This window comes from Microtus ochrogaster, chromosome 21 (genome assembly GCF_000317375.1).
Source record: "Microtus ochrogaster isolate Prairie Vole_2 chromosome 21, MicOch1.0, whole genome shotgun sequence".
In the NCBI taxonomy this organism is placed as follows: Eukaryota; Metazoa; Chordata; class Mammalia; order Rodentia; family Cricetidae; genus Microtus; species Microtus ochrogaster.
In genome coordinates, this window is record NC_022022.1 from 26,077,817 (window position 1) to 26,100,978 (window position 23,162).

Here is a 23,162-nt window from a genome sequence, read left to right on the forward strand (position 1 = left end):
GTGACGACATCCTTCTATTCTCAATACCCAGCAGCTAGCTTTTATATAAATGTTTAAAAAGTCCACTTGTTTGAAACATAGATGCAGACATTTTAACATGCCTGCAGAACACTCTCTCTAAGCCTTCCTGCTTAGTTCCAAGCACCATGAAACAGGTTCATGACAGCTGATTTGAAGGGAAATCAATTGAACTGATAATTCTTCCAGAAATAGTCCAAGCATAAACAAAACAGGAAGTATTAGAAAAGAACCATTGCAAGGTTTGCATTAAAATTTTTGTTAAGTATTTTATATTCTAAATGGTTAGACCCCTATGTCTTGTTTCCCTTGACTAGTTAAAAAGAAAATAAAACTGGGTAGATAATCAGGAGGATGTAAACACTGCTCTAAGTAGTTTCTTTTCAAACCCTAGGCCTCCATCTTTCTGGTTCACATGCCAACTGAATTTGGGCAGTAGCTCGGCCCTGTTCTGATGCCGTCCTTCTTAGTCTCAGATGTCACCATCTTCAGGACCAACCTTGCAAGACTAACTTCATTTCAGTGGCATGTAGCAAATTATCAGTGACTGGGATTATTTGCACTTTTTCTAAAGTGGCTATGGATTTAGGGCTTTGGGGGAACAACTTGTTTTAAGAATTGGATAGAATGAGTCACAGTTCAGGGTGACGCCCTTGTCATTTATTCTAAAGGCTGAATAAAACTGCCCACTGAATAGGGCAATGTCTGGAAGACCCTCCGGCCACAAAGGCCTCTGTCCTTGTGGATCTGAACGCTCCACCCTCCTGACTTGTAACTGTATCTGTTGACTTGAAAAGTCTACTTGGTTCTGTCATTTAGGGTTTCTATAGGGATTCCATGGCATAACTGATGAAATCGCTACTCTCTAGTGATTAACTTCAACCTCCAGCCGTTCTCCCTTTCCCATAGGTGATGAAATAAAATGGAAAATTCCAGCCTTCTAGCCATCAGATTGGTTATTCACACCTTGGCAATATCTAGGGGACTCACTTAGTGTCTCCTGTTTGTAGCAATTCATGTGTAGTTGGAAGGAACAAGTTATGAGCAACAAAGGAGGTCTCTTACCATTCCTGTAACCCAGAGGAGTCTAAGGCCTGACAGATCCATGCCAAGACCAGGGTGCCTTTTATTATGCCACAGATGAATTTCCTCCAGGTAACAGAGACAATGTTTGAGGGGTATGGCAAGAAGAGGGACTTTTCCTTTCATGTTGAATATTACTAATTCTCTCACCTGGGCATATTCATTGTATCAGCTATGTATTATCGCCTGCTGCCTTACCCTAGAAAGTAGATGCTGAAAACTGTTCGCTATGTCTCTGAAGGGCAGGAATTCAAGCAGGACAGGTGACTCTGCCTCTGAGTCCCTGAAGAGACGGCCATGAAGCAGGCATCCAGGATCCAGGGCTGTGTCCTCTTTAGAAGAATCTAAGGGATGGAAAATCCACTCCCAAGCTCCCTCTCAGAGTTCTTGACAGACCTCAGCCCTCACACTGTGGTAGCCCCTCAGGGCTACCCCACAGCAGGGCAGTTTGTTCCCCTCAAAATCAGTGGTCCAAGTGAGAAGATAGAGGAAAGACCCACCCCCGACAGAAGCCACTCAGCTTAGACTCAGATGTAACGTCCTATCATTCCCAGAGTATCTTATTCACCAGGTCTACATAGGGAATCCACTCTTGACTCAAGAGGAAGAGAATTCACAAGGCTGTGGACAGAGGAAGGGAGCCTTATGGGCCCCTCCACATCCACCTAAACACAATTGGTCTTTGTGTGTTAAATGACAAGACGCACCGGACGGAGGAGGGAAGGAGTTATTACAAAGACATTTGCATCACTTTCTAAAGCATCTCTGGAGCGCCACTCATTCCATTGGCGACCATCGTGTAGTGAGTAGTTTGAGCTCAGCTGGGACACTTGTACGCAATCAAGGAAGTAGAACCACAGTAGGAAAAACTGAGCGTGCTGTCAAATGAATAATGCCTTGTATGCCCATCTTTTTTAAGGGAGAACCAGGCTTCATTGGTCCTCAAGGAGAGCCGGGCTTACCAGGGTTACCAGGAACAAAAGTAAGTAAACCTTTATGCCCCTCCTTTTTCTCTGACATTTGTGCCATCCCTGCCAAAAATAAAAGGTGGGAGGACTCTTCCACTGTTTGGATGGCCATATAGGTTTGCCTTAGAACCAAGGCAGCCTGATCCACCTATTAATGGCATGCCTTTGGAAGTTATGTCCAGGAAGCTCTAGGCACATCCGACAGTGGGTGGAATATAGTTGTCGTTCAAGTTTGCCCTCTGGATTCCTCAGTAAGTGTGATGCCACTGGCTTCCCGGTGACATGGAAAGGTGGCTGAGAGAAAGGAGGGCCAGAGCTCACCAACCCCTTCTTCTTCCCTTCCTCATCCATTCCAGGATGCTCTTGCTAATCGGACATTAATCCCATCCCCACGGATGTCACAGAGATTTCTAAATGCTTCACTCCAAAAAAATATCTGCTCCAAATGATGTGTGCAGAAGTATTCTGTAATAAAAACCATCTTTGAGTGTGCTATTTGGCAACCTTAAAGTGGACCCTGAAAGCAAGAGCTGTATGTTGCCATGCAAAAAGAATACAGAGCTGCAGACAGAGAGGCAGGTCCAGAGTTCACCCTTCATCTGCCCAGTAAGACATAAACGGTGATGGAGTTGTGCTCAGGACAGACTTGTGAATCAAAAGTACAAAGTGGCATCCACGTATACTCACTTATTTTTAAGCCACAGCAGACTCGGCCTCGATGAGTTCTGGGTTCAGTAGAAATAGGCCAGGGGTGATTTCCAATAGTTAGAGAAATATGTCACGGTCTATTCAGATGGTCTAGGCCTCATTTCTGCTCTGGTCAAGTGAAAATAACTCTAATCCTAGCAGCGGAAACTATCCATTGCCTAAGAGGACTGGAACTCGAAGGATTATGAAAAATTGTTTTCCAAAGAAATCCCATTTTCACACAATAAGCTATCAAGCCCATTAAAGAAATTCTGTTTTAGCCTAAACAAATTCACACAAGATAGACCTTCCTGAGAGGGAAAGGCAAAGACAGAGATGAAAGGAATTGTCTGTTGACATGAAAACTGTTATACTGATTGAGTTTGAAGCCTTAAAGCCAGGAGAGAGAAAGTGGCCAGGCAGAAGAGTATATCTACCACCACACAGGGAGGGTGAGTCCCAGCAGGGGGAGCCATTGGGAACTTCATCTGTAGAAGATTTTTGCTAGACAGGGGAAAAAAAATAAACCCAGCTGATAGAGATATTTATCCCTAATTTTTTTGTCTTTTTTTTTTTTTTGAGATAGGGCTTCTCTGTAGCTTTAGAGCCTGTCCTGGAACTAGCTCTTGTAGACCAGGCTGGCCTCAAACTCACAGATATCCTCCTGCCTGTGCCTCCCGAGTGCTGGGATTAAAGGCCTGTGCCACCACTGCCTGGCCCTAAATACTTTTTTTAATAGCAAACTGTTAAACTATTCCATAGTTTCAAAGAGAGAGACTCAGACATAGAGTCACAAAGTTGAGAGTAATGGCTGTTATGAAGGCCTCAGCATGACTCTAGAGAACAAATACTTTACTCTGGACCTCCAGGAGAAGGAGGAGATGTGATGCCCCTGTGACCTATCTACAAGCAAGCATATGCACAGAAAGTCAGTTTTAGCAATATCCTAAACTTGTTAGCTGAATTGCCTATCTCAACAAGAGTTGTGTCCTAAGGGGAAATTTCTAATTTGAAGATCTATTTTGACCCAACAATGGTCTTTTACCATTTTTTGTAGATGGTCTGAATTTGTACTCCTAACAAGAGATCTGAAAAATAAAATGGTGTGTCTAACTCGCAGGGCAGTGAAGACATGTCCTAAGAAAGAATCTGTAGTGGAAATGGCGTGTCCCAAGGGCCTCTCCTGGTGCCTTGTCAGAGCTACATCTGCCTAGAAAAATTGAATTTAAGTCAGAGTACAAAAAAAAAAAATCAGTAGGTCAGAGTATAATATATGCCATTGTGCTATGTACTTTGCTGGAACTTCTTAAAATTTGCTACAGAATGTAAATAGATGTCCATTCGATAATTTAAAAAAAAAAAGGAGGAGCAATAAGCATAGGAAGAAGAGGATGAGGAAGCCATACTGATAATCTTTTAATGTCTTTGCATTTATCTGCATAGCCACCTAACAGACATTCATCAAACTCTTTCCATATTTATAAAATGGGGATTAGAAGGCAGAATTACATATACATTTATATCAGGGTGTTCTAGAGACTCAGAACCTACATCAGTGAGAGAGTATTTACCTACCATATATACCTACCTAGCCATATATAAATATGGCATCCATATATATGACACATGTATATGTAATATGACATATGTGTGTATGTTTGTGTGTGTAAAGCTAAGGAAGGGATTTATTAGGAGAATTGGCTCATGTGATTACAGAGGCAAAGATGTCCCACAGAAACCAGCTATATACCAACTAAAAGCATCCTAGTAGCCTGGCTCAGTCTAGGTCTGATGGCTTCAGAATCATGGAAGCTGGTACTGAAACTCCTTGGAAGAAGGTAAAGGTTTAAGATGCAAGGCCTGGTGCTGGTCTTGCCCTCAAGACAGAAGATTGGCTGTGGTGTTCTGAGCAGCAAAAGGTGCTCCAGAGGGACAGAGACAGCTTGCCTGTCCTTTTGTCCCTCCCGAAGCCACGTGGGCAACAATCACATATTTGAAGGGTAAATTTTCCCCTCTCTGTCTGTCGACTCAGTCACTGGCCATTATGCAATCTCCTCTGGACACACTCTGATAAAAAAAAAAAACAAAAAAAAAACAAAACAAAAAAACAGTAAGAATGCTTCCAGAGTCCCATAGGTGCTTCTTAGCCCAGCCAAGATGGCACCAAAATTAATAACCTTAGAGTGTTTTGTGTATGCAATGGGGTCATGTTCAGAGATGAGCACAGTGCCAGCATGCTGTGAATGAGCAGTGGCTGTGTTTACCTCTTTTTGTTGAACTCCGGTATTCCTCTCTGGGGAACAGGCATGGGGAGGCTACTATTTACCTGTTTTGCAATTTGTGACAGGGTGAACGTGGAGAGGCAGGGCCTCCTGGAAGAGGTGAACGAGGAGACCCGGGAGCCCCAGGACCAAAGGTCAGTTATTCTTACGTTGGAAGAGAGCTGTCTTTAGTTTGGGGGTGCATGCCTCTTGCTGTAGAATATGCAACTAACTCTTCAACAGATGCTAAAACGACCCAAATCACAAGCACCTCATTGAAATGCACACTGATGCTAGTGATTTTGCAGTTCGACTCTTCTTGTTTACTCTGTGCAGCTCAGTGAAGAAATTTAATAGCATATCTGAACGTAAATGGAGAGATGCTGTCATATAACACGCCATCGCTCAATGTGTGTTACAGCCTGCTGAGAAAAACCCTCACTGCCAAGTGCTGTGTTCATTTCCATGGTAACTTGATGGCGTGTGACACCTTAGAAATATTAGTGCTAAGGATATATTTGCCTATGCAAGCTCTCTTTCCCTAAACATTATACAAACTAACGTGGTCATACTCTACTCTAATAACCAGCCCCTCTCGGAGACAGGGGTGATGTAATCTCTGATGAGAAAGAACTCACAGCACAGAAGCACTGTTGAGACGCATAGAGTCACTTACAGAGCTATCCCCAGACACTGATGGAAAAGAGTCTTCGGAGTCATAACGGGTAGAGGTTGACAGAGACCAGGGAGTGAGCTCCTGCTACAGCGATGCGTATTCTCTGTGTTAAAATAACCAGCATTTATACGGCACTGTGCCGGGCTGTTAAGATAAAGTGTGTCCGTGATCCTCTTTGTTCTGAGCCACTGTTCTTATCTTCCCTGTCGTTCTCTTTCTCATCTTCATACTCTCTTACAATAGGGGAAACAAGGTGAATCAGGAGCTAGAGGCCCAAAGGGGTCAAAGGTCAGTAACCAATAACCATTTTGATGTGACTACGGGCCTTCAAGATATGTGTCTTTTGCCTCTTCCTCAAAGAGTTCTGTCATAGATGAAACCTTTCCTTCAGGGCTTACATTTGGTTTGTCCCTGTGATTATAACTCAAGACACTTGGCTTATTTTTCCTTGTTGTTGTCTGCTCTTATCCTTAAGACTATCCCTTTTTAACTGTGTGTGTGTGTGTGTGTGTGTGTGTGTGTGTGTGTGTGTGTGTGTTATGCTGTGTGCCACAACATGCAATATGGAGGTCGGAGGGTAAATTGTAGGGGTTGGTTCTCTCTGTCCACCATTTGGGTTCTGAGATGTAACTCGAGTATTCAGGCGTGGTGGCCTCTGCTTGCTGAGCCATTCGCCAGCCACCATTCACCATACAGACTATTCTGTAAGAGGCAGTGTATGTCCTGTTTCTTGAGAATTGCTTCTTTGGGGAAAGAGACAGTTTATGAATTGTTTGCTCTTGGTTTTCATTCCCTATTTTTGTTGACGAATGTTCCTGTTATACTTTGGCTTGTCACATGACTCCATTCAGAGAATTAAAACAATACCCTAGGAGTAGAACATGGCTCAGTGAGTAAAACTTCTTACTGTAGAAGGGGAGGCTCTGAGTTTGAGCCCCCAGAACCCACAAAATAACTCAAGCATCTGTGATCCCTTCACTCCTGCAAGAAGATAGAGGGAAAGACAAGGGATTCCCCAGAAGCTAGCCTGGCTTACACAATGGAAAACACAAAGAGACCCCATTTCACATTAAGTGAAAGACAGGCACCAACACCTGAGGGTGTACTCTTATCCCTGCACACTCACTGGGACACAATGCAGACACGTGTACACACCAAATAATAACCAAAATAAAATGTCACCACCAATAGCAGTTGTCCCTTCGTCATGATGCTTATACTATCTGAAATAGCATATATACTGTCACTGAAAATGCCATTAGCTGATAGCATGGAAGAGTACAAAATGGGACTAGAGATTAGAGGCTGTTAATTCCCTATCCATAGAGAAGTCAATTGTTATGGCCCATGTCACTAGTATAACCTGCATGAGAAAAAATTACAGCCTCCCTTTCTCCTTATCCTCACTGGTCCTTATCCGTTTTATGTAACTATGTAGAGAGACAGATGTTGTGAGCTCTGTATCAAAAGGGGGCTCTAGTTTGAGGCTGATTTGAAGAACCTTTAGATATATACAGACTTAAGTACTTTCTTCTCTTGTCATTTTCAACCTCTGATCATTTGGAGAGTGTGTAGTCTCTTCTTGGTGTCTCTGTGGGTGGGGTTGTGGCACCGTAAATAAAACTCCAGAGATGATTTCCTATTGCTTTGAAATCGAAATGGGGAGGAACAGAAAAGAGAGGACAGAGAGGAAAAGGAGAAGGGGAGAGATAAGATAAAGGAAGTCTGGCCAGCCTGGTCTAGCTGACTGCTGTCAACTCACAGAGTGTTAAAGTAGCTACTGGTGACTATTGTCACCAGAGGGGGGTCCAGCCTCTGGCTTTACAATCCCATTCTTCCTAAAATGATCTCTCCATTCCTTCCTGTCCCAGTTGTCTCTGTTTCTTCCATGAGGACAGATGCCACAGTGCCTTGGCCCTTTTCCTTTCATTCACACCCCTTCAAAGGAAAGCAACCCTGCTCAGTCTGAAGATAAATATTACTTTGGGTACCCTAGAAATCACTCACTTTGCTTATGCAAAGCCTGGCCAGAGAGTTCATAGCCTGTCTGACTGTTCCAACATAGCCTGTGTTCTGAGGAGGACATTTAACTACCCATCAGCGCCATCTTTAGGAGGCATTTACAGTGGTGGTGGTGGCGGTGATGATGTCTGCTTCCTATGTCTGCAGTTCGTGTCTAAAGCGCAGCTGTGTGGTACAAATAGCTCATTAGGTGTGATGGAATCCTACAACAGTGGCCATGCTGATTATTATTTTCTTTTCTCATGGGCAAAGGGCGATCGTGGAGACAAAGGAGACTCTGGAGCTCTGGGACCCCGGGTGAGTATTCCTCTTGTCTAAACTCGAATTTGAGGTCGTGTTGGTACAGCTGTGAGAGGCATCTGAATGGATGGTATACAATCAAAGGCATTAGTGGTAGACTGGGACTATTCCCGCTGATAGCCTTCCCTTGGTCCTTATTTTTTTTATTCAGGCACAGGTTGTATAGATATTCTTACCAAACACTTTTTATTCTGGAAAAAATTAGTATGAAGACCACAGCTACCCAGCTAATAAGACTTCCATTTTTCAGTTACGGCGCTAGTCTGTGCATTTATACTCTTCAGGAAAGTCAGAGGACGACTAGGACACGGGTCACGGAAATTGTGCAGCGGATGTAATGGGAGGATAAAAGTCTATACTATACAGAGATGGGAGTGTGCTTGTAATCTGGGTTGGGGGAGGTATATTTGTGGGTATATAATATCCTGGTCTTCCATTTCCTCTAGTTTTAGATAAGTTGGGGCATATGGGAATAAGATTCTTATGGGGGAAGCCCAGAATTTCCCACAGAACATTGTTCATCATTGCTCTGTCTTCTAAGGGGATGAGGAAGCAATCTACAATATGTACATGAATAGAGAGCGGTCAGGGGACAGGTGGTGGTGGCGCACGCCTTTAATCCCAGCACTCGGGAGGCAGAGGCAGGCGGATCTCTGTGAGTTTGAGGCCAGCCTGGTCTATAAGAGCTAGTTCCAGGACAGGTTCCCAAAGCTACAGAGAAACCCTGTCTTGAAAAAAAAAAAGAGGTTAGGGGTTGTCTTAATAAATACAGAAAAAGTCAATAGTATTTTGCAAGACACAAAGATCAGTTGGTGTGTTTGGAGTCGGTTTCACATAGACAGAAAGTTAGAAGTAGTCTATCTCCTTTACAATATGGACAAAATTTTTTTTATTTTTTTTAATATGGACAAAATTTAAACCTAATTATTATTCTGAAATGTGTGTGCATCATCTACATTGTAGTAAGGAAATAACGTCAGGGAGGACTCGAGCTGCTCTTCTTTTGCCACCATCTTGTAGACGAGACTAATACCCATGACTTTCCCTTGCTTTGTTTTTTGTCACAGGGTCCACCTGGGCAAAAGGGAGATCCAGGAGCTACTGAGATCATAGACTACAATGGCAACCTCCATGAGGCCTTACAGGCAAGTGACTAGCTTCTGCCCTAAGCCACACAGAGTATGACACACACAGATAAGTGTATTAGTCTTCTGTTGCAACTTCTGGAAGAGTTTATTTTAGCTTACGGTTTCAAAACACCAGAGTTCATAATTGCATCAAGGCAAGGCATTCCTGAGCAGGAAGCTGAGCGCTCACATTTTCCCTTGAAAACAGGAAGCAGAGAGCAGACCAGAAGTGGGGTGAGGCTATGCACCAAGTGCGTACTTCCTCCAGCAAGGCTGCAGCACCCTGCCCCCAAGAGCATCACCAACTGGGGACTAAATGTTCAAATGCCTGAGCCTACGGGGGCGGCGGCGGGGGGGGGTGGTTCTCATTCACGTCACCACCACAACGGGTCCATGCATTCATCACTATGCCTTCTTCATCATTCCCTACTCACGGGCAGAGCTCCAGCCCCAGTTGTCTTTAATTTGTAGGAATTTAAACTGTTGATTTTCTGTTTCCCTTATATTTTAAATTCTCCTAAACCTTATCAAATATAAACATTGTGTTAGTTTAGGCAAATGTTTGCTTCCTTGCTCTACAGGGGACTTTTTACAAAGCTGAGCAAGAGCTACTTGAGTTCAGATTTCCACTGTCTTTCTCACCAGAAATGTGACCTGACTGACCAGTTAGTTCTTTCACTACCATGTGCCTCTGTTTCTCCATATTTGAAATGAAGATACTAGCCATAGCTACCTCACCGGTGGTTGATAACAAATGGCTAAAGATACGACCTCATGCTTTGAAGAGTCTTTGGCAAATGGTGGCCTTCTATATGGTTGTATGTTTCAATTTGTTTCTTTTCATTCCATGAAAACTATTTCACAAAACAGTCCATGTGGCTTGCTCTGTGACTCTCGCTTCTTAGACATCCTTTCCATGTTTATACGTGTGCGTTATAGTATCTGTTGTCACCCAGTGGTGACCATGATAATCATCACCCTTGACTCTCCTGTCACGTATACCAAATTGCCTTCCTTTAAAAAAATCTTTATGCTTTAACGTGGTCTTCTGCTTTAATTTCTCTCATTCTTTCCCTCTAGGGAAGTCATTCTATTTTGGTATTTCACACTTTTATGCATCCTCTCTTTTTTTTGCTAGCCTAAAGTCTCTGATCTTCCTTAGGTAGACCAGTTACTTTTTCTGTGTAGTAACAAGTTGTTTCCTGACAGTTCTGCCATTTCTGAGGTCTAGCTTGTGTTGTGGCTCCAGCTTTTTGGGAGAGTTCCTCCATGGCCACAGGTTTTCTTACTGACTTCCACTAATACGCCTGCTTCTACTGGTACTTTTCCCACCTACTAGCTGGCATCTTACTAACTAACTGCTACAGACTGATGATGCCACGTTTCCCCCTATTGCTCGAGACAGAAGGTTAGGAGCATCTCATGACTATTCTTGGTCCCTCTTACACAGTGTCATGCCAGGAGCTTTCTCAAAACACATCTCAACACTGCTCATTCTGTCCACTCCAAAATATACATCCACATCCTGGTGATTTCCTGTCTAATCCTGTACCGGTCCTGTGGCCAATGCTGCCTCCCTGGTGTCTTCTGGCCCCTCTGATCTAACCAGTGTACGTCTCTAAGGCTGACGTTTCATAAGCTATCATTACTTTGATTGCTCTGATTTCCTCAAATCTCTCCAAGAGTACTTGTTGTCTACTCAATCAAGACCAAACTCCTCCATCTGTCATCAGTTAAGGCTCCCTAGCACTATTGTTTCTGCCAGGAGACTTTCTGTATTTCCTATGAAATAGTCCTTTCTATCATATCTTTACAAATCTCCTTTGCCTAGGATCATCGTATTGGTTTTCCTTTCTTTTGTTCATTGAATCTGATCCATAAACTTACTGCTGTCACCAGCTGACTTCTTCCTCAAAGTCAGGGGCCAATAGTGCGACATGTGATTTCTCTCTAATCACATAATTAATTTTAGTTTTCCATTACTATATTGTAAGTTTCTTGGTAACAGAAAATATGTCTTATGTTTGTATTGCCTGGACTTGTGAATGTGCAACGAACAGTTAGCATTTAGTGGTTGGATGAATGACTGTTCTTTCTATGTACAAACCATTGCTTGGCTTAAAAACAAACTAGATACTTTGAGTCCCTCTATTTTACATCTGTTTTAATATTTCTAGCCTCATGATTTCATCAGTGTGCTCTAATTTTCATAGACCTGTACTTTTCTGTGGGCTTTGCTACTTACCACTACTGGCCTTTTGTATTTCTATCTTTTCTATTTGGACAAATGTGCATCGGATGGTGTATTCAGCCAACTGACTGATTTAGCATTCCTCATTACAAGTGGCTTAAACATAAACAGTAACCTTAGGGTTCTTGTCAAATTCTTGAGCCAACTTTCTGAATGTCTTCCTTTCCCCCTACAAGTTTGTAATTATATATGGAAGGTCAGAGACAAGGAACAAGCAGGCTTTTTTGGACCCACATGTTTTCAAAATTCTTACTTACATAGTAAAACAGGGACAGCTCTCAAAATTTATTAGCAAAGTTATACATTTCACTGAAACTACTTCCAGTGCCCTATAGGTCTTCGCTCCACCTGGAAAAGGTGCTCTAATTACTTTCTGTGCTGTGTAGACGACCTGACCCCTCCCCCCCAAAAAAAAACCATGCTTAGAGGGAAACTTTTAGCTTATAGTTCCAGGGGAATGGCATCCATCACGATAGAGCAGACACGGTAGAAATGGTGAAAGCAATGACAGTATGGACGAAGAGGAGGACAGTGGCTATTAGTGTTGTGTCCATACCCAGGAATGAGAGGGAGAACAGCGATGCTGGTGGGCTGGGCTGGGCTATAAACTCTCAAAGCCCTCCTCTAGTGATGTACTTCCTCCTAAAGGCTCCACCATTAGGAAAGGTTTTTTTAACCTTCCCATACAGTGCCACCAACTGGGGACCAAGAATCAAATACATCAGGCCATGGGGGACATTTCTCATCTAAGCTATCACAAGGGCACCCACTCTCTACTCTGCCAAGAAATGCTTCCATATTACTGGCATTTTCTACAGTGTTTTGAAGGGTTTTTAAAGCATTTTTTGCATGAAGAGGCATATGGGCTACACTTACACTGAAGTGGACATTTCTGTTTCACTCTTCCCTCTACCACTTAGGAGCGGGGTCATTTTAGGGAAATCACTATATTTATGCTTCACTAACCTTGTCTGCAAAATGTGAGAGCTCATAAAATGCAGTGTTATCCTTAGGGTGGTTTTCAAGAGCTCCTGAATGCCTTCTACTGAAGTTCCTGAAAGCTCTGTACATTTTGGAAAAGACATCTGACAGCTGTTCCTTGAAATGAATGGATACACACCTCCAGGGTCTTTTTATTTTTCCCATCTTGTGTTCTATGCGCCTGTAAACAGTATCCAGTTAATATCCATCATCGTCAATGACTTTATACTGTCTCCAAACCTCATGATATATTACAGTTGGGTCAACCATATGCTGTGTTTATAAAGAATTTAGAGTCATTTTTCAGTTGAGGTCTATTTGTTCATCATCCTCCCAACATAGTACTCTAGTGGATTAAGAGTCTTTAATGAGATCAATCAATTAAGTCAGAAAGGCATTAGAGGAAGAACTGATAAACATTTATTCTCCCCAATTTCTAACCCATGATAGATGATGCTTATTTTATTATTGTGCCCTTTAAAAAACATTTTGTCTAACACTCTAGAATGACTGCATGGGTATGAATTATTACAGTTGCAATTTCACACTAGAACTATGTAATACTATGAAATAGTTCAGATTATTTAAAAAAATCAATGCTAGTTTAATTGGATGCTTCTCTGTATCCAGTATCCAGTGTGGGAGATAAAATAGTTGAAGGACAATGCGTATTATGTACCTAAGATAATTGACATTCTGAATTTAATATTTATAATTTTCACCCATTCATTTATAGTTGAATGAGAAAATTTAGACTTATAACAAACTGCTGATTGCATTCTTTTGACTGGAGCTGAAGTTATGGCATAAAATAAAAACCTAACACATCTCATGATTTTTCTTTTTGACACCAAGCAACATAAAAGAGAATTTACCTCAACTGCTCTGACCCAGCTTCTCGCCCTGCCCAGCACTCCCCAGACTTCCCATTCTCATCTTCCCCATAGGGAAACATCCACATTTCCCACACCAACATGTGCTATCTATGTTCTTGCTTCCAGATCTCTCCTTTGTGTCTATTCTGTTGGAAAGATGGTTAGATTAGGTTGATCCATGGAAAGAAAAGAGAATGTGGTTTGCGTAAGCATTGCCTTAGCCTTTTGTGTTGATTCCAGGTAGCTCCAGATTCACAATTAACAATAAAACAGCTGTTTCCTAGGTCAGATTTAAAGATTTTTTACCCGTAACACTGACTTTACTGTGATCATGATTCATTTTATATGCTTAAAACCCTGGCATCATTTTCCCTTTCTTCTCTTTTTCCAGCCCCTCCAACACCCTCCCAAATTCACAGCCTCTTCTTTTTAACCATTATTGTTACCTATAAAGGAATGAATATAAATACAGCCTGTTGATCCCTTGGTATAGGAGAACCACTTAGGAGGGGGGTATAGACAGAGTTTTTTCTTGGGATCACCGGTCAGCTCTGTCCCACCAGCCACTCCCAAGTAACCACAGAGATTTAACAATAATTATAAATACTCAGTCGGTAGCTTGGACTTGTTACTAATTCTTACAACTTTAATTCACCCTTATTTCTGTCTATGTTCTACCACATGGCTCTCATTATCTCAGTATACCATGTTTGTCTCTGTCTTCCTCTGCACCTTGCTCACAACTCCTGAGACTCCACCCTTCTTCTTCCCAGCGTCGTCCTAGGCTGGCTCTTTCACCCAGTCTCATCCTGCCCAGTCAGCTCTTTATTAACCAATGAGAGTAATACATATTGACAGTGTACAAAGATTGTCCCAGAGCAGGGTGTGTTCCTGGGGAATGCTAACTCTTACTCTCCTGAAAGTTGTTCATGGCTTGCCTCATCTGGGAGAGGAGGGCCCTGGGATCTCTCTCCCTTCTTCAGTGGACTGTCAACCACTGGAATTGCTCAGGTCATGTTCAGGCAGCCATGCTGTTGACATTTCACAGGTTCTGCTTCCCTGTCATAGCTAGAAAGAACAGTTCCACAGACGGCTTCCAGGGCCTCTGCCTCTCAGAATCTTTCTGTCCCCTCTTCGTTGTTATTTGCTCGCTGAGCCTTAAAGTGAAAGAATTGGGTTATATATGTATCATTTGGGGCTGAGTCACCATCATGGTCACTTGGTCTCTGCAATTTGATGAGTTGTGGCTTTCTGTAATGGTCTGCTTCTGTAAAGGGAAGTTTAAGTTCCCATCATCATGAAAAGTGAAGAAGAATAACCTATAATCTGGGCAGGATTTTCATACATACGTCCCCAAATGAACCATAAAGCACAAGATGGACGTTTACAGCTAGCTCCCACCTCCCATTTCAGACCATGTCTCACTGGAGTAGCATGTCTTTCTCCATCCCTTTCAAACATTCTGGTTTCCGAATCATTACTGGTGTTCACAAGGGAGTCCAGCTGGGGTGATGTAGCCTTAACGTCGAAGAGCCAACCTCGTAGGACGACTTTGTGAACTGCACAGGAGGTCAAAGTGGTGTGCTGGTGAACTTAGCTGACTTTTGTGACCACTGCTCCCTTCTGAGCTGCAACAGAACCTTGACAATGTTGAGGGCTCCCAAGCAGCTGCTGGTACATCATTTCTGCTTCCTCTGGTAGCTCATTTGCCACTAATGATAGTCTTTCATTATGCAGCTCGTTATTTTTTTTAAATGATAGCATTAACATTTTAAAGAAAAAGGACAAGTGAGACGTGTCTATTTATGGAAGGATGTGAATTCGTATATGACCCTGTTAGACAGTCTGAGAGAATTCAAATTGTAAAACTGCTGACCTTCATAAAAGTTATTAATTATGCTTTCTAGTTAAAAATAGAATACATGATTGAAGGGCAATGGTGAAGAAATTCTTTTGACTCTATAATTTCTTTGTTTTGGTAAATGACTAATTTACATCCTAGGAGCAAAATAGCTTTCTCATGGCTATAAATCTAACTGTGGTGTCAAGAGAAACCTCTTTAAAACAGCATAAGAATTACTTTGTATTGTATACAGCTGATGACATCTAATTGTGGGGAAGATATAAGAACTTGCTCTTAGATTATTGACATTTTCCCTTTGTCTCAAACATCAAACTTTTTTACTGCATGATCTAAAACTGTAATCACATTGACTGCTATTATCATACAATACAAGCTTGAGTCATTAGCACATATATAAGCACAGGGTTTTCAAACAGACATTAGTGACTATGTCGCTAAAGAATCATCAAAATATTTAGAGTAAAATAGATAATGTGAAAGTTAATTTTTTTTTACAACAACAATGATAAAAATGGCACCAAAGGTTTGAATCAGAGATTGGAACACAAAGGGATGGTATTAAAAACGACCCCTCAGGTTTACATATCACCAGACAATGCCTCTCTGTAACCAAAAGCCCTGAATGAGAAATGACTCCTTTCTATTGCTTCAATAAGCCATGTGGAGCTCTTGGCACAAAATGTAAATGATAAAATATTAAATACATAACAAAAATCACAGAACAGAAATCACGTTTTAGAAGTCCATGCTTGGAGACTATATATTTTGTTAAAGGATTTATCACTTCAACAAACTAGATTAGCTCAATGTCAGTTTCTTTGGTTATAGCACATAAGAAGAGGTCAATTATAATGTAAAAACTGAACAACAGAGTAAGGGAAGAAAGATGCTTTTCTTTTCCCTAATCGAATCCTATCTAGAATGGAGCTTTTACCAATAACAAATTTCACAGTTCACAATCAGACTGACCAACCCTTAGCACTTCTATATACTTATATATACTATATGTACTTAACTATATAATTTTTTAATTATGTCAATTTTTAAAAATCAGGCAAATGAAAATTTTTATGCCTTGTTTTCTTATAATTTTAAAATAAAATTCTAAGAATGTTTCCAAACCCTTTATAGGTATGACATTTTGAAGATAGGATATTATCTTTGCTGTAGCTTCTCTGTTATTTAAAAGACATTTAACTTGCCAAAATATATTTTAGAAGTGGATTTTTTTTTCAGAAATCTGTCACTTTATTTTGACACACAAAATAGGTAACTCTTGTCTTTGTTGATCCATTTTCCCAACAGAGGATTACCACCTTAACTGTCACGGTAACTCCTTTTGCATGATCTCTGTGGTTCGTGACTTTGAATTTAGTATGGATGCATGCAGGTCAAGATAGTACTAATGTAGCAATTGGTTTGATCTGGTGTTTACTTTATGTTTATGTTATTAACCTTTTAAAAACATTTGACATTAGTTAAATTACTGTCTGTTCTGTGGGAAAGTCCAAAAAAATATTACATTTTCTAAGACTTTAACCTCCTGTGAATAAGGTAGTTTGATCTTTTGTGGCTTAGAAATCAAAGCTTTGGCAGAGCATGGTGATGCACACCCTTAATCCCAGCACTCTCAACCCAGTGACAGCTGGATCTCTGTAAGGTCAAAGCCAGCCTGGTCTACAGAGCAAATTCCAAGACAGACAGGACTACATAAAGAAAGGTGGGGGGGAGGGAAGGAGGGAGGGAGGAAGGGGAAGGAAAGAAAAAAGAAGAGAAAGAAAAGAAGGAAGGAAGGAAGGAAGGAAGGAAGGAAGGAGGAAGGAAGGATAAGAAATCAAAGCCTTTGAAGTAGATGGCTAAGGGTGGAAGGTGACATCAGATCAGTCACAAGAAGTTGTGGGCAGAACAGAGGGCAGCAATTTCAACTGTCTTGTCAAATCCAAAGCTTTTTTCTGTAGTACGGTGACTTGGAGAGTGTGCCGACAGTTCAGAACTCTAATTGGCAGTTATCATCATGAAACTGATGAAATATTGCCCCACTGAAAGTCAATATCTAGGCATACTTGATGACAATAGAAGATGGGGCTGTGTGGTGTGCTTGTTATTTTTAAAGTCTGAAATTTTAACATGTATATTTGCTATGTTTTTCCAACTGTGTCTTGTCTTGATTCAGGGCCCCCCTGGACCTCCTGGACCTCAAGGACTACAAGGGCCAAAGGTTATCCTTCCTTACTTGTCTCTCCTTATCACGTACAGTGCAGAGATGCCATTTTTGTTTTATTTATTTTATGCCATTTTATTTATTTAAGAATGTATGTCTTTATAAAATATGTCTTCCAAATTCCTGGAGAAGCAAGGCCAGAAACCCTGTTTGAAAGGACAAAGAAACAGTATTGGAGTCTCCAGTAAAGGAAGAAGGAGAGCTCCAAAGGAAGGAGGGAAAATGAGGGAAGAGGGAGGGAAATGGAGTGACACAGATTTAGGAAAGTACAGAGAGATAAACAAGAAAAGGCCGGGCGGTGGTGGCTCACGCCTTTAATCCCAGCACTCGGGAGGCAGAGGCAGGCGGATCTCTGTGAGTTCGAGGCCAGCCTGGTCTACAGAGCTAGTTCCAGGACAGGCTCCAAAGCCACAGAGAAACCCTGTCTCGAAAAAAACCAAAAAAAAAATCAAGAAAAGCTTAAGTTTCACAGAAGTTATAAAGGTAAAGAAGTAATCCACACATCTTAGAGGAAAGGATAAATATTCAAACAAGTGAGAATTAATGCACGTTTACTCTTGCCACTAAGAAAGACTATTTTTTTTCCAATTCTTTTGTAAGAGGAAAACAAGGAGAGGCTTCCCATGATGCATTCATGAGTGACTGGCAGGTTTAGGAGTCATTCTTGAGACGTTTTACACGCCTTCTCTTTGTTACATGCATTCAGACTTTCTGCCACACGTTTTGTTGAGTGAAGCGTACTGACCACAAACAGCAAAGTCCGAAACATCCTGGATTATACATCAGCTTTGTTGGTGGTATTAGCTTTACTCCCCCGCCCCCAAACTAAAGCTTTGTCATTCCACCATGTTTGATCAATTAACACATGTCCAGGGATTCTGGCTTTGCAGAGCTAAGCTACGCGTGTTGAAATATGACTTTCATCATTGGATTCTTGTAGGAGATTCAAGTGGTTTCGAAATTCATTTTTTATTTATGCTTCTTAGGTTGGTTTATTTGCTGGGCCTGTCATACACACACACACACACACACACACACACACACATTCATGCACACGTCAGCTTTTGTGCTTTCTCTGGATGCTTAAAAATAAATGTTCAGTGTTAGAGAAGTTTATTTCTCTATTGAAAGACCATAAAGTAAACTATTTCTGAGGTTCTTGTCCTTGTGAGATGTATTCGGGGCATAGATCCTAATTACCAAAATATTTTTGTGTAACAGAATCATCTTCCACGTATAACATTAATGTATGATATGGAACTTTTTAAACTAGCTTTCTACATAGTCTTGTCCCTGAAAGCACACACCAAATAGGCCACAGTCATTCAATGTGCTTCTCTTTGATGAGCCTCTGCATGGATCCCTCTCCTTAACAGTCTATTGATCTGGGCTAGACATAGAAGAAACCCTGGCGACTCTCTGGTCCTTCGTGTAGCGTCAAACCCAATGAAATTTCTTGCTTCATCTCCTCTCATAACGAAATCTCAAGGAGCAGAATTTTCCCCAAAGCTAAATACATATTTCATTTCCCACAAGGCTTCTAAGATATCTCCGCAGCTCTGAGGCCTAGCAAAGGCAGCCATGTTTTGATTTAAAGAAATGAAAAGGGCTACCCAGCTAAAAACGCTGTCTCACTAAACCCTCCATCTTCCCGCTTATGACCACTTGTTAATTCCGTTGCCCAGGAGGTAATGATGAACCTTCACTCCCTGATGTGGTTTTGAACCTGCAATGCGAACCTGTAAGATACCAGTAAGAACATAGAACCCAGAGTGTGAGACAGGCTCCTAAAGGCATGGTCGCTAATAGAGTAAGCGCTCTGCTTAAGAGTGTGTGGGATGAGGGCTAGGGTATGATGGCTCAGTGGTTAAGAGCATCGACTGCTCTATCCAGAGAACCCAGATTCCGTTCCCAGCACCCGTATGGTGGCTCACAACCATCTATTACTCTAGTCTCAGGGTGTCTGACACTCTCTCCTGACCTCTGAGAACACCAGGGGCATACACGGCACAAAGACATACCTGCAGGCAAAAAAATACACATAGAAATAAATCTTTTTGTAAAAAAAGAGTCCGCGGGGTGGATATGCATAGGAACGCCCTCTAAGTCTGGAAGTCCAAGATGGGTTTGAGTTGAAACTGAAGAAAGACAGGGAGATGGTAACCATCTGGAAATCGGTACATGTGGTAATAGAGAGGCATCCAGTTCCTGCCCGCTACCTGCCCCTTCCCCATCTTGCCCACCATTCTGTCATCTTCAGCCCGCCCATCCCCGTGTCTTAGCATTAATATCGTGTGACATGACAGGCCTTTATACTTCCCATAACCCCTTGTTGAGGAAGTTGGGATGACTGAGGTGGGTGTGTGTCACTCTGAGCCAGCGCAGCATGCCCCGAGGCGAGCGTAGGACTTATCCCCAGTTCCGGACTCACCGCGTTCTCAGGCTGGCACTGGCCTAAGTCACCTGGAATTTCTCCTTCCAGTGTCAAATAAAAGGTGTTTTCATTTTTCACACATGAAAAACTCTTAACAAACCACACTTGAGTGATGGAAGACCTATGAATCTGGTTGTTCTTTTAGCCTCCCTGGTCCACATGTGTAAGGGTAACAGTTCAGCAAAGCTATAGCAATTGGACTGGAGTGTTGACAGATATCCAGACTCAGAATGAAGCCGGGACTCAGCCGGGTGCATCCAACCTCAGTAGACTTGTTTGTGGCAAAATAAACTTTGCTACTGCCATAAAGAACCGGAAACCCGAAAATAAAAGGAAAGGCCTTTTTTTTATTTCATTGCTTTGAAACCACAAGATCCTGCCTTCCTTAAACACTGGGAAAGCTCAGGTTTCATGCTGTGGTCTACAGCTCTTAAAGCCCCCCCCCCCCAGGAAAGGGAACTCTAGCGGATGGAACTTTGTGGTTTTACACTATTACCAAAAAAACCCTTCCTAGAAAACACAGCCTCAGGGCAGCACCTGGGAAAACCCCTCCATGAGGGACTTGCTCACACCAAGAACCATCTTCACACTTAGCACAGGGTAAATTGGGGCTTGTAATACCATCCACATGGAGAGTTAAGTGGTATAAAAAAAAATGACTTCCCTTTCAAAGGATTTTTGCTCTGTTATCCTTCAAATCTGGAAAAAAAATGACTAAACATGTATTGTTTAAATAATCTCTCGCATGTTGTTTAGATTTCCTTTAAATTAAATATCTTCCATTTAAAAAAATAAATCTCTGTATTCTGAGTTTGTCAAACATGCTAATAAATCATACTATTAAAAGTTCATTTATTTCATTTCTAGCAGAGTATAGGAAGTGGAAAAGGTCTGAGGGTCACTTCATGGGGATTAAGATATCTGATTTATTAGGTCCTCCAGTGGTGCTTTTCTGGCCTGGGCACACTCACAGCCATTATGAAATTTCACATTATGCCAGTTAAAATATTGCCATAAATTTACCAGACTTTGCCTTTTAGTCTTTCTTGGTTTGACTGCTACGTTTTGATGGTTACTGAAAATTAGAGAATCCATACTGATTCCTCCCTTATGGGAAAAAATAATAACACAGTAATAGAAGTGTTGCTGTAGAATGTGGGCAGCCATTGAATTGTATATAACCAATGGGACACTGGAAGAAAGGTGAAGACAGTCGCTACTTGCTACCAGGAGTATTATTACACACAGTTCTCAAAGATCATCCCTTCACTTAGTATAGATCTATGTACTATACCAGCATGTTCTTGGCTTAAAATGCATTTGCTAAAAGTCAAACTGTACTTTTACCAACTAGCGTGACTTCTGTAGCAATGATAAATGCAGGCAAGTTCTCGCTTTTTATTTTGTCAGGGTGAGCAAGGATCTCCAGGAATTCCCGGAGTTGATGGAGAACAGGTAATTTTCCAATATCTATATGGTTATATAAAGCACCATTATTGATCACTACGTTTACTATAGGTTTAAAGCCAAAAGTCATGTCTTTTCATAGATGATGCTTGCCCTCTCTTTTTTCCATCATTTGTTCCACTTGAAAGCCAAAAATACAACTAGTTTTAAATTAGATAAAAATTTTGTTGGTAGCAATGTAAAGCTATGTGTTACTCTTGCTTTGTGCTTGATACTACTGACCTGTCAGTCTGCCTTAAAAGAGTCTAGTAACTAGACTCTGAAATCACTACATTAGTTAAAAACAGCTTCAGGTTTGACTTTGGTTTTTTTTTTTTTTTCAGTGAATATAAGCAATTCAGTATCAAAATCAATGGCCATAGTTTTCATAAATAATAGCATGGCTGATCTACAGTCATTTGATAATGCCTCCATTTTCTGTTTAGTGATTTCCCCTGATTTTCTAGAACTTTTGAAAAATCAGACAAAAGTGAAGCGCTGTAGCTTTGTCCACTATAGCAATATCTTTCAGAGCATCCTCAACACAGAGGCTGCTAACGTTTCTGTAAAATGCGATATAAATACTTTAGGCTTTGTGGGTGCATATTATCTCTTTCATGAGTCCTTTTCTTTAAACATGTCTTACTTTTTTTTAATTCAACATAAATAAAATCAGTCCCTAGGCTGGACTTGGCATGTCGGCTGCAGCTTGGCATCCCTGCCTTTTCAGGGTTTTGCTAAGAGAATGCAGCAGACAGAATCAGGAATCAAACCACAAGGATTAGTTTCAAAATCTTTGAGGTTATATGGACTTCCATTGTTTTCTCAAAAAAAAAAAAGGGATGGAAAGACGGCTTGTTGGTTGAAAGCATTCATTGCTCTTGCAGAGGACCTGGGTTCAGTTCCCCACATCCACAGCAGGCAGCTCGCAACCACCTGTCACTCTAATTCCAGGATGTCAGGTGCCCCCCTCTGGCCTCCACAGGCCCCAACACATATGTGATGCCCATCGTCATATTCAGGCCCACACACAGAATGGAAAAAAATGCAGTTGAATATATTCAAGAAATACCTAGAATTAATGGATAAGAAATCAAAAGAATTCTTGATCTACAAAGTCAACCATATACTCTTCAGGAGAAAGTATGAGATGAAAAAGATACTGAACTTTAGGAGAATAGTTATTTTTGATAACAGAGCTGGATATTGAGGTCATATAATGTCACATTAAACAAATATTACAGAAAGGATAATTTAGTCAATTTGCCATGGCAATCAGAGGTCACATGAACAATAACCTTTCCCCATCGTTAGTAATTAAAGATAACAAATTAGACGTGTATAATGACATATTGAATGTACCTAAATATACAATATATACAATAGTTGGATTTTTTTTCTCTATTGTCCTTGTAAGATCCTGTTCTCCCACTAAGCCTCTTGGATTGGCCTTGTTGCTTTTCCCTGTCACAAGATCCCTAAAGCCAAATGATCTTGCTGATTGACCAGCAGGGTCTGTTTACCTTTGCTGGTACTACCCCACTCCCCCAGTACGTGATTCTGAACTCAGTATAAAGCTGGTTAACAAATTAATATGTGTTCTTGTTCCTAAGATGAACAGGCCTGTGCAGCTTGTGAATCCCCTACCATGGTAACCATGACCATCTGGTCAGATTGCCACAAGGTTGCCAGGATGAAAATGCTGAAAAATATTAATTAATTTCAGTGTTAGGGTTCCATAACTCACATTTGTTAGCATTCAAAACCCACACATCTGTCTCTTCACTCTAAAAGAATAGTAACTGCATTTGGCTCACATGTAGAGATGTCATGAGAACCGCACGCAAGCTGAGTGTGTTAAAGCATTGATTGCACACCGGTGCTGGCATCTGATGGCAGCGAGAGCTTATGCATACAGTAAAGAGGTGGGAAGGGCTGTGTGGAACTG

The 23,162-nt window shown here is 41.4% G+C and overlaps 1 protein-coding gene across 5 annotated transcripts in view; it reads left to right on the forward strand.

Moving 5' to 3' along the window:
- Positions 1–23,162, forward strand: part of Col25a1 (collagen type XXV alpha 1 chain) — a 383,772-nt gene that overhangs the window by 326,672 nt on the left and 33,938 nt on the right. For all 5 annotated transcript variants that reach the window (XM_026784141.1, XM_026784143.1, XM_026784144.1 and 2 more), the window contains 8 exons: positions 2,021–2,083; positions 5,104–5,172; positions 5,937–5,981; positions 7,968–8,012; positions 9,083–9,160; positions 16,419–16,442; positions 17,287–17,331; positions 21,179–21,223. In XM_026784141.1, the coding sequence (XP_026639942.1) occupies positions 2,021–2,083; positions 5,104–5,172; positions 5,937–5,981; positions 7,968–8,012; positions 9,083–9,160; positions 16,419–16,442; positions 17,287–17,331; positions 21,179–21,223 (414 nt within the window). The remainder of the gene's footprint in view (positions 1–2,020; positions 2,084–5,103; positions 5,173–5,936; positions 5,982–7,967; positions 8,013–9,082; positions 9,161–16,418; positions 16,443–17,286; positions 17,332–21,178; positions 21,224–23,162) is intronic.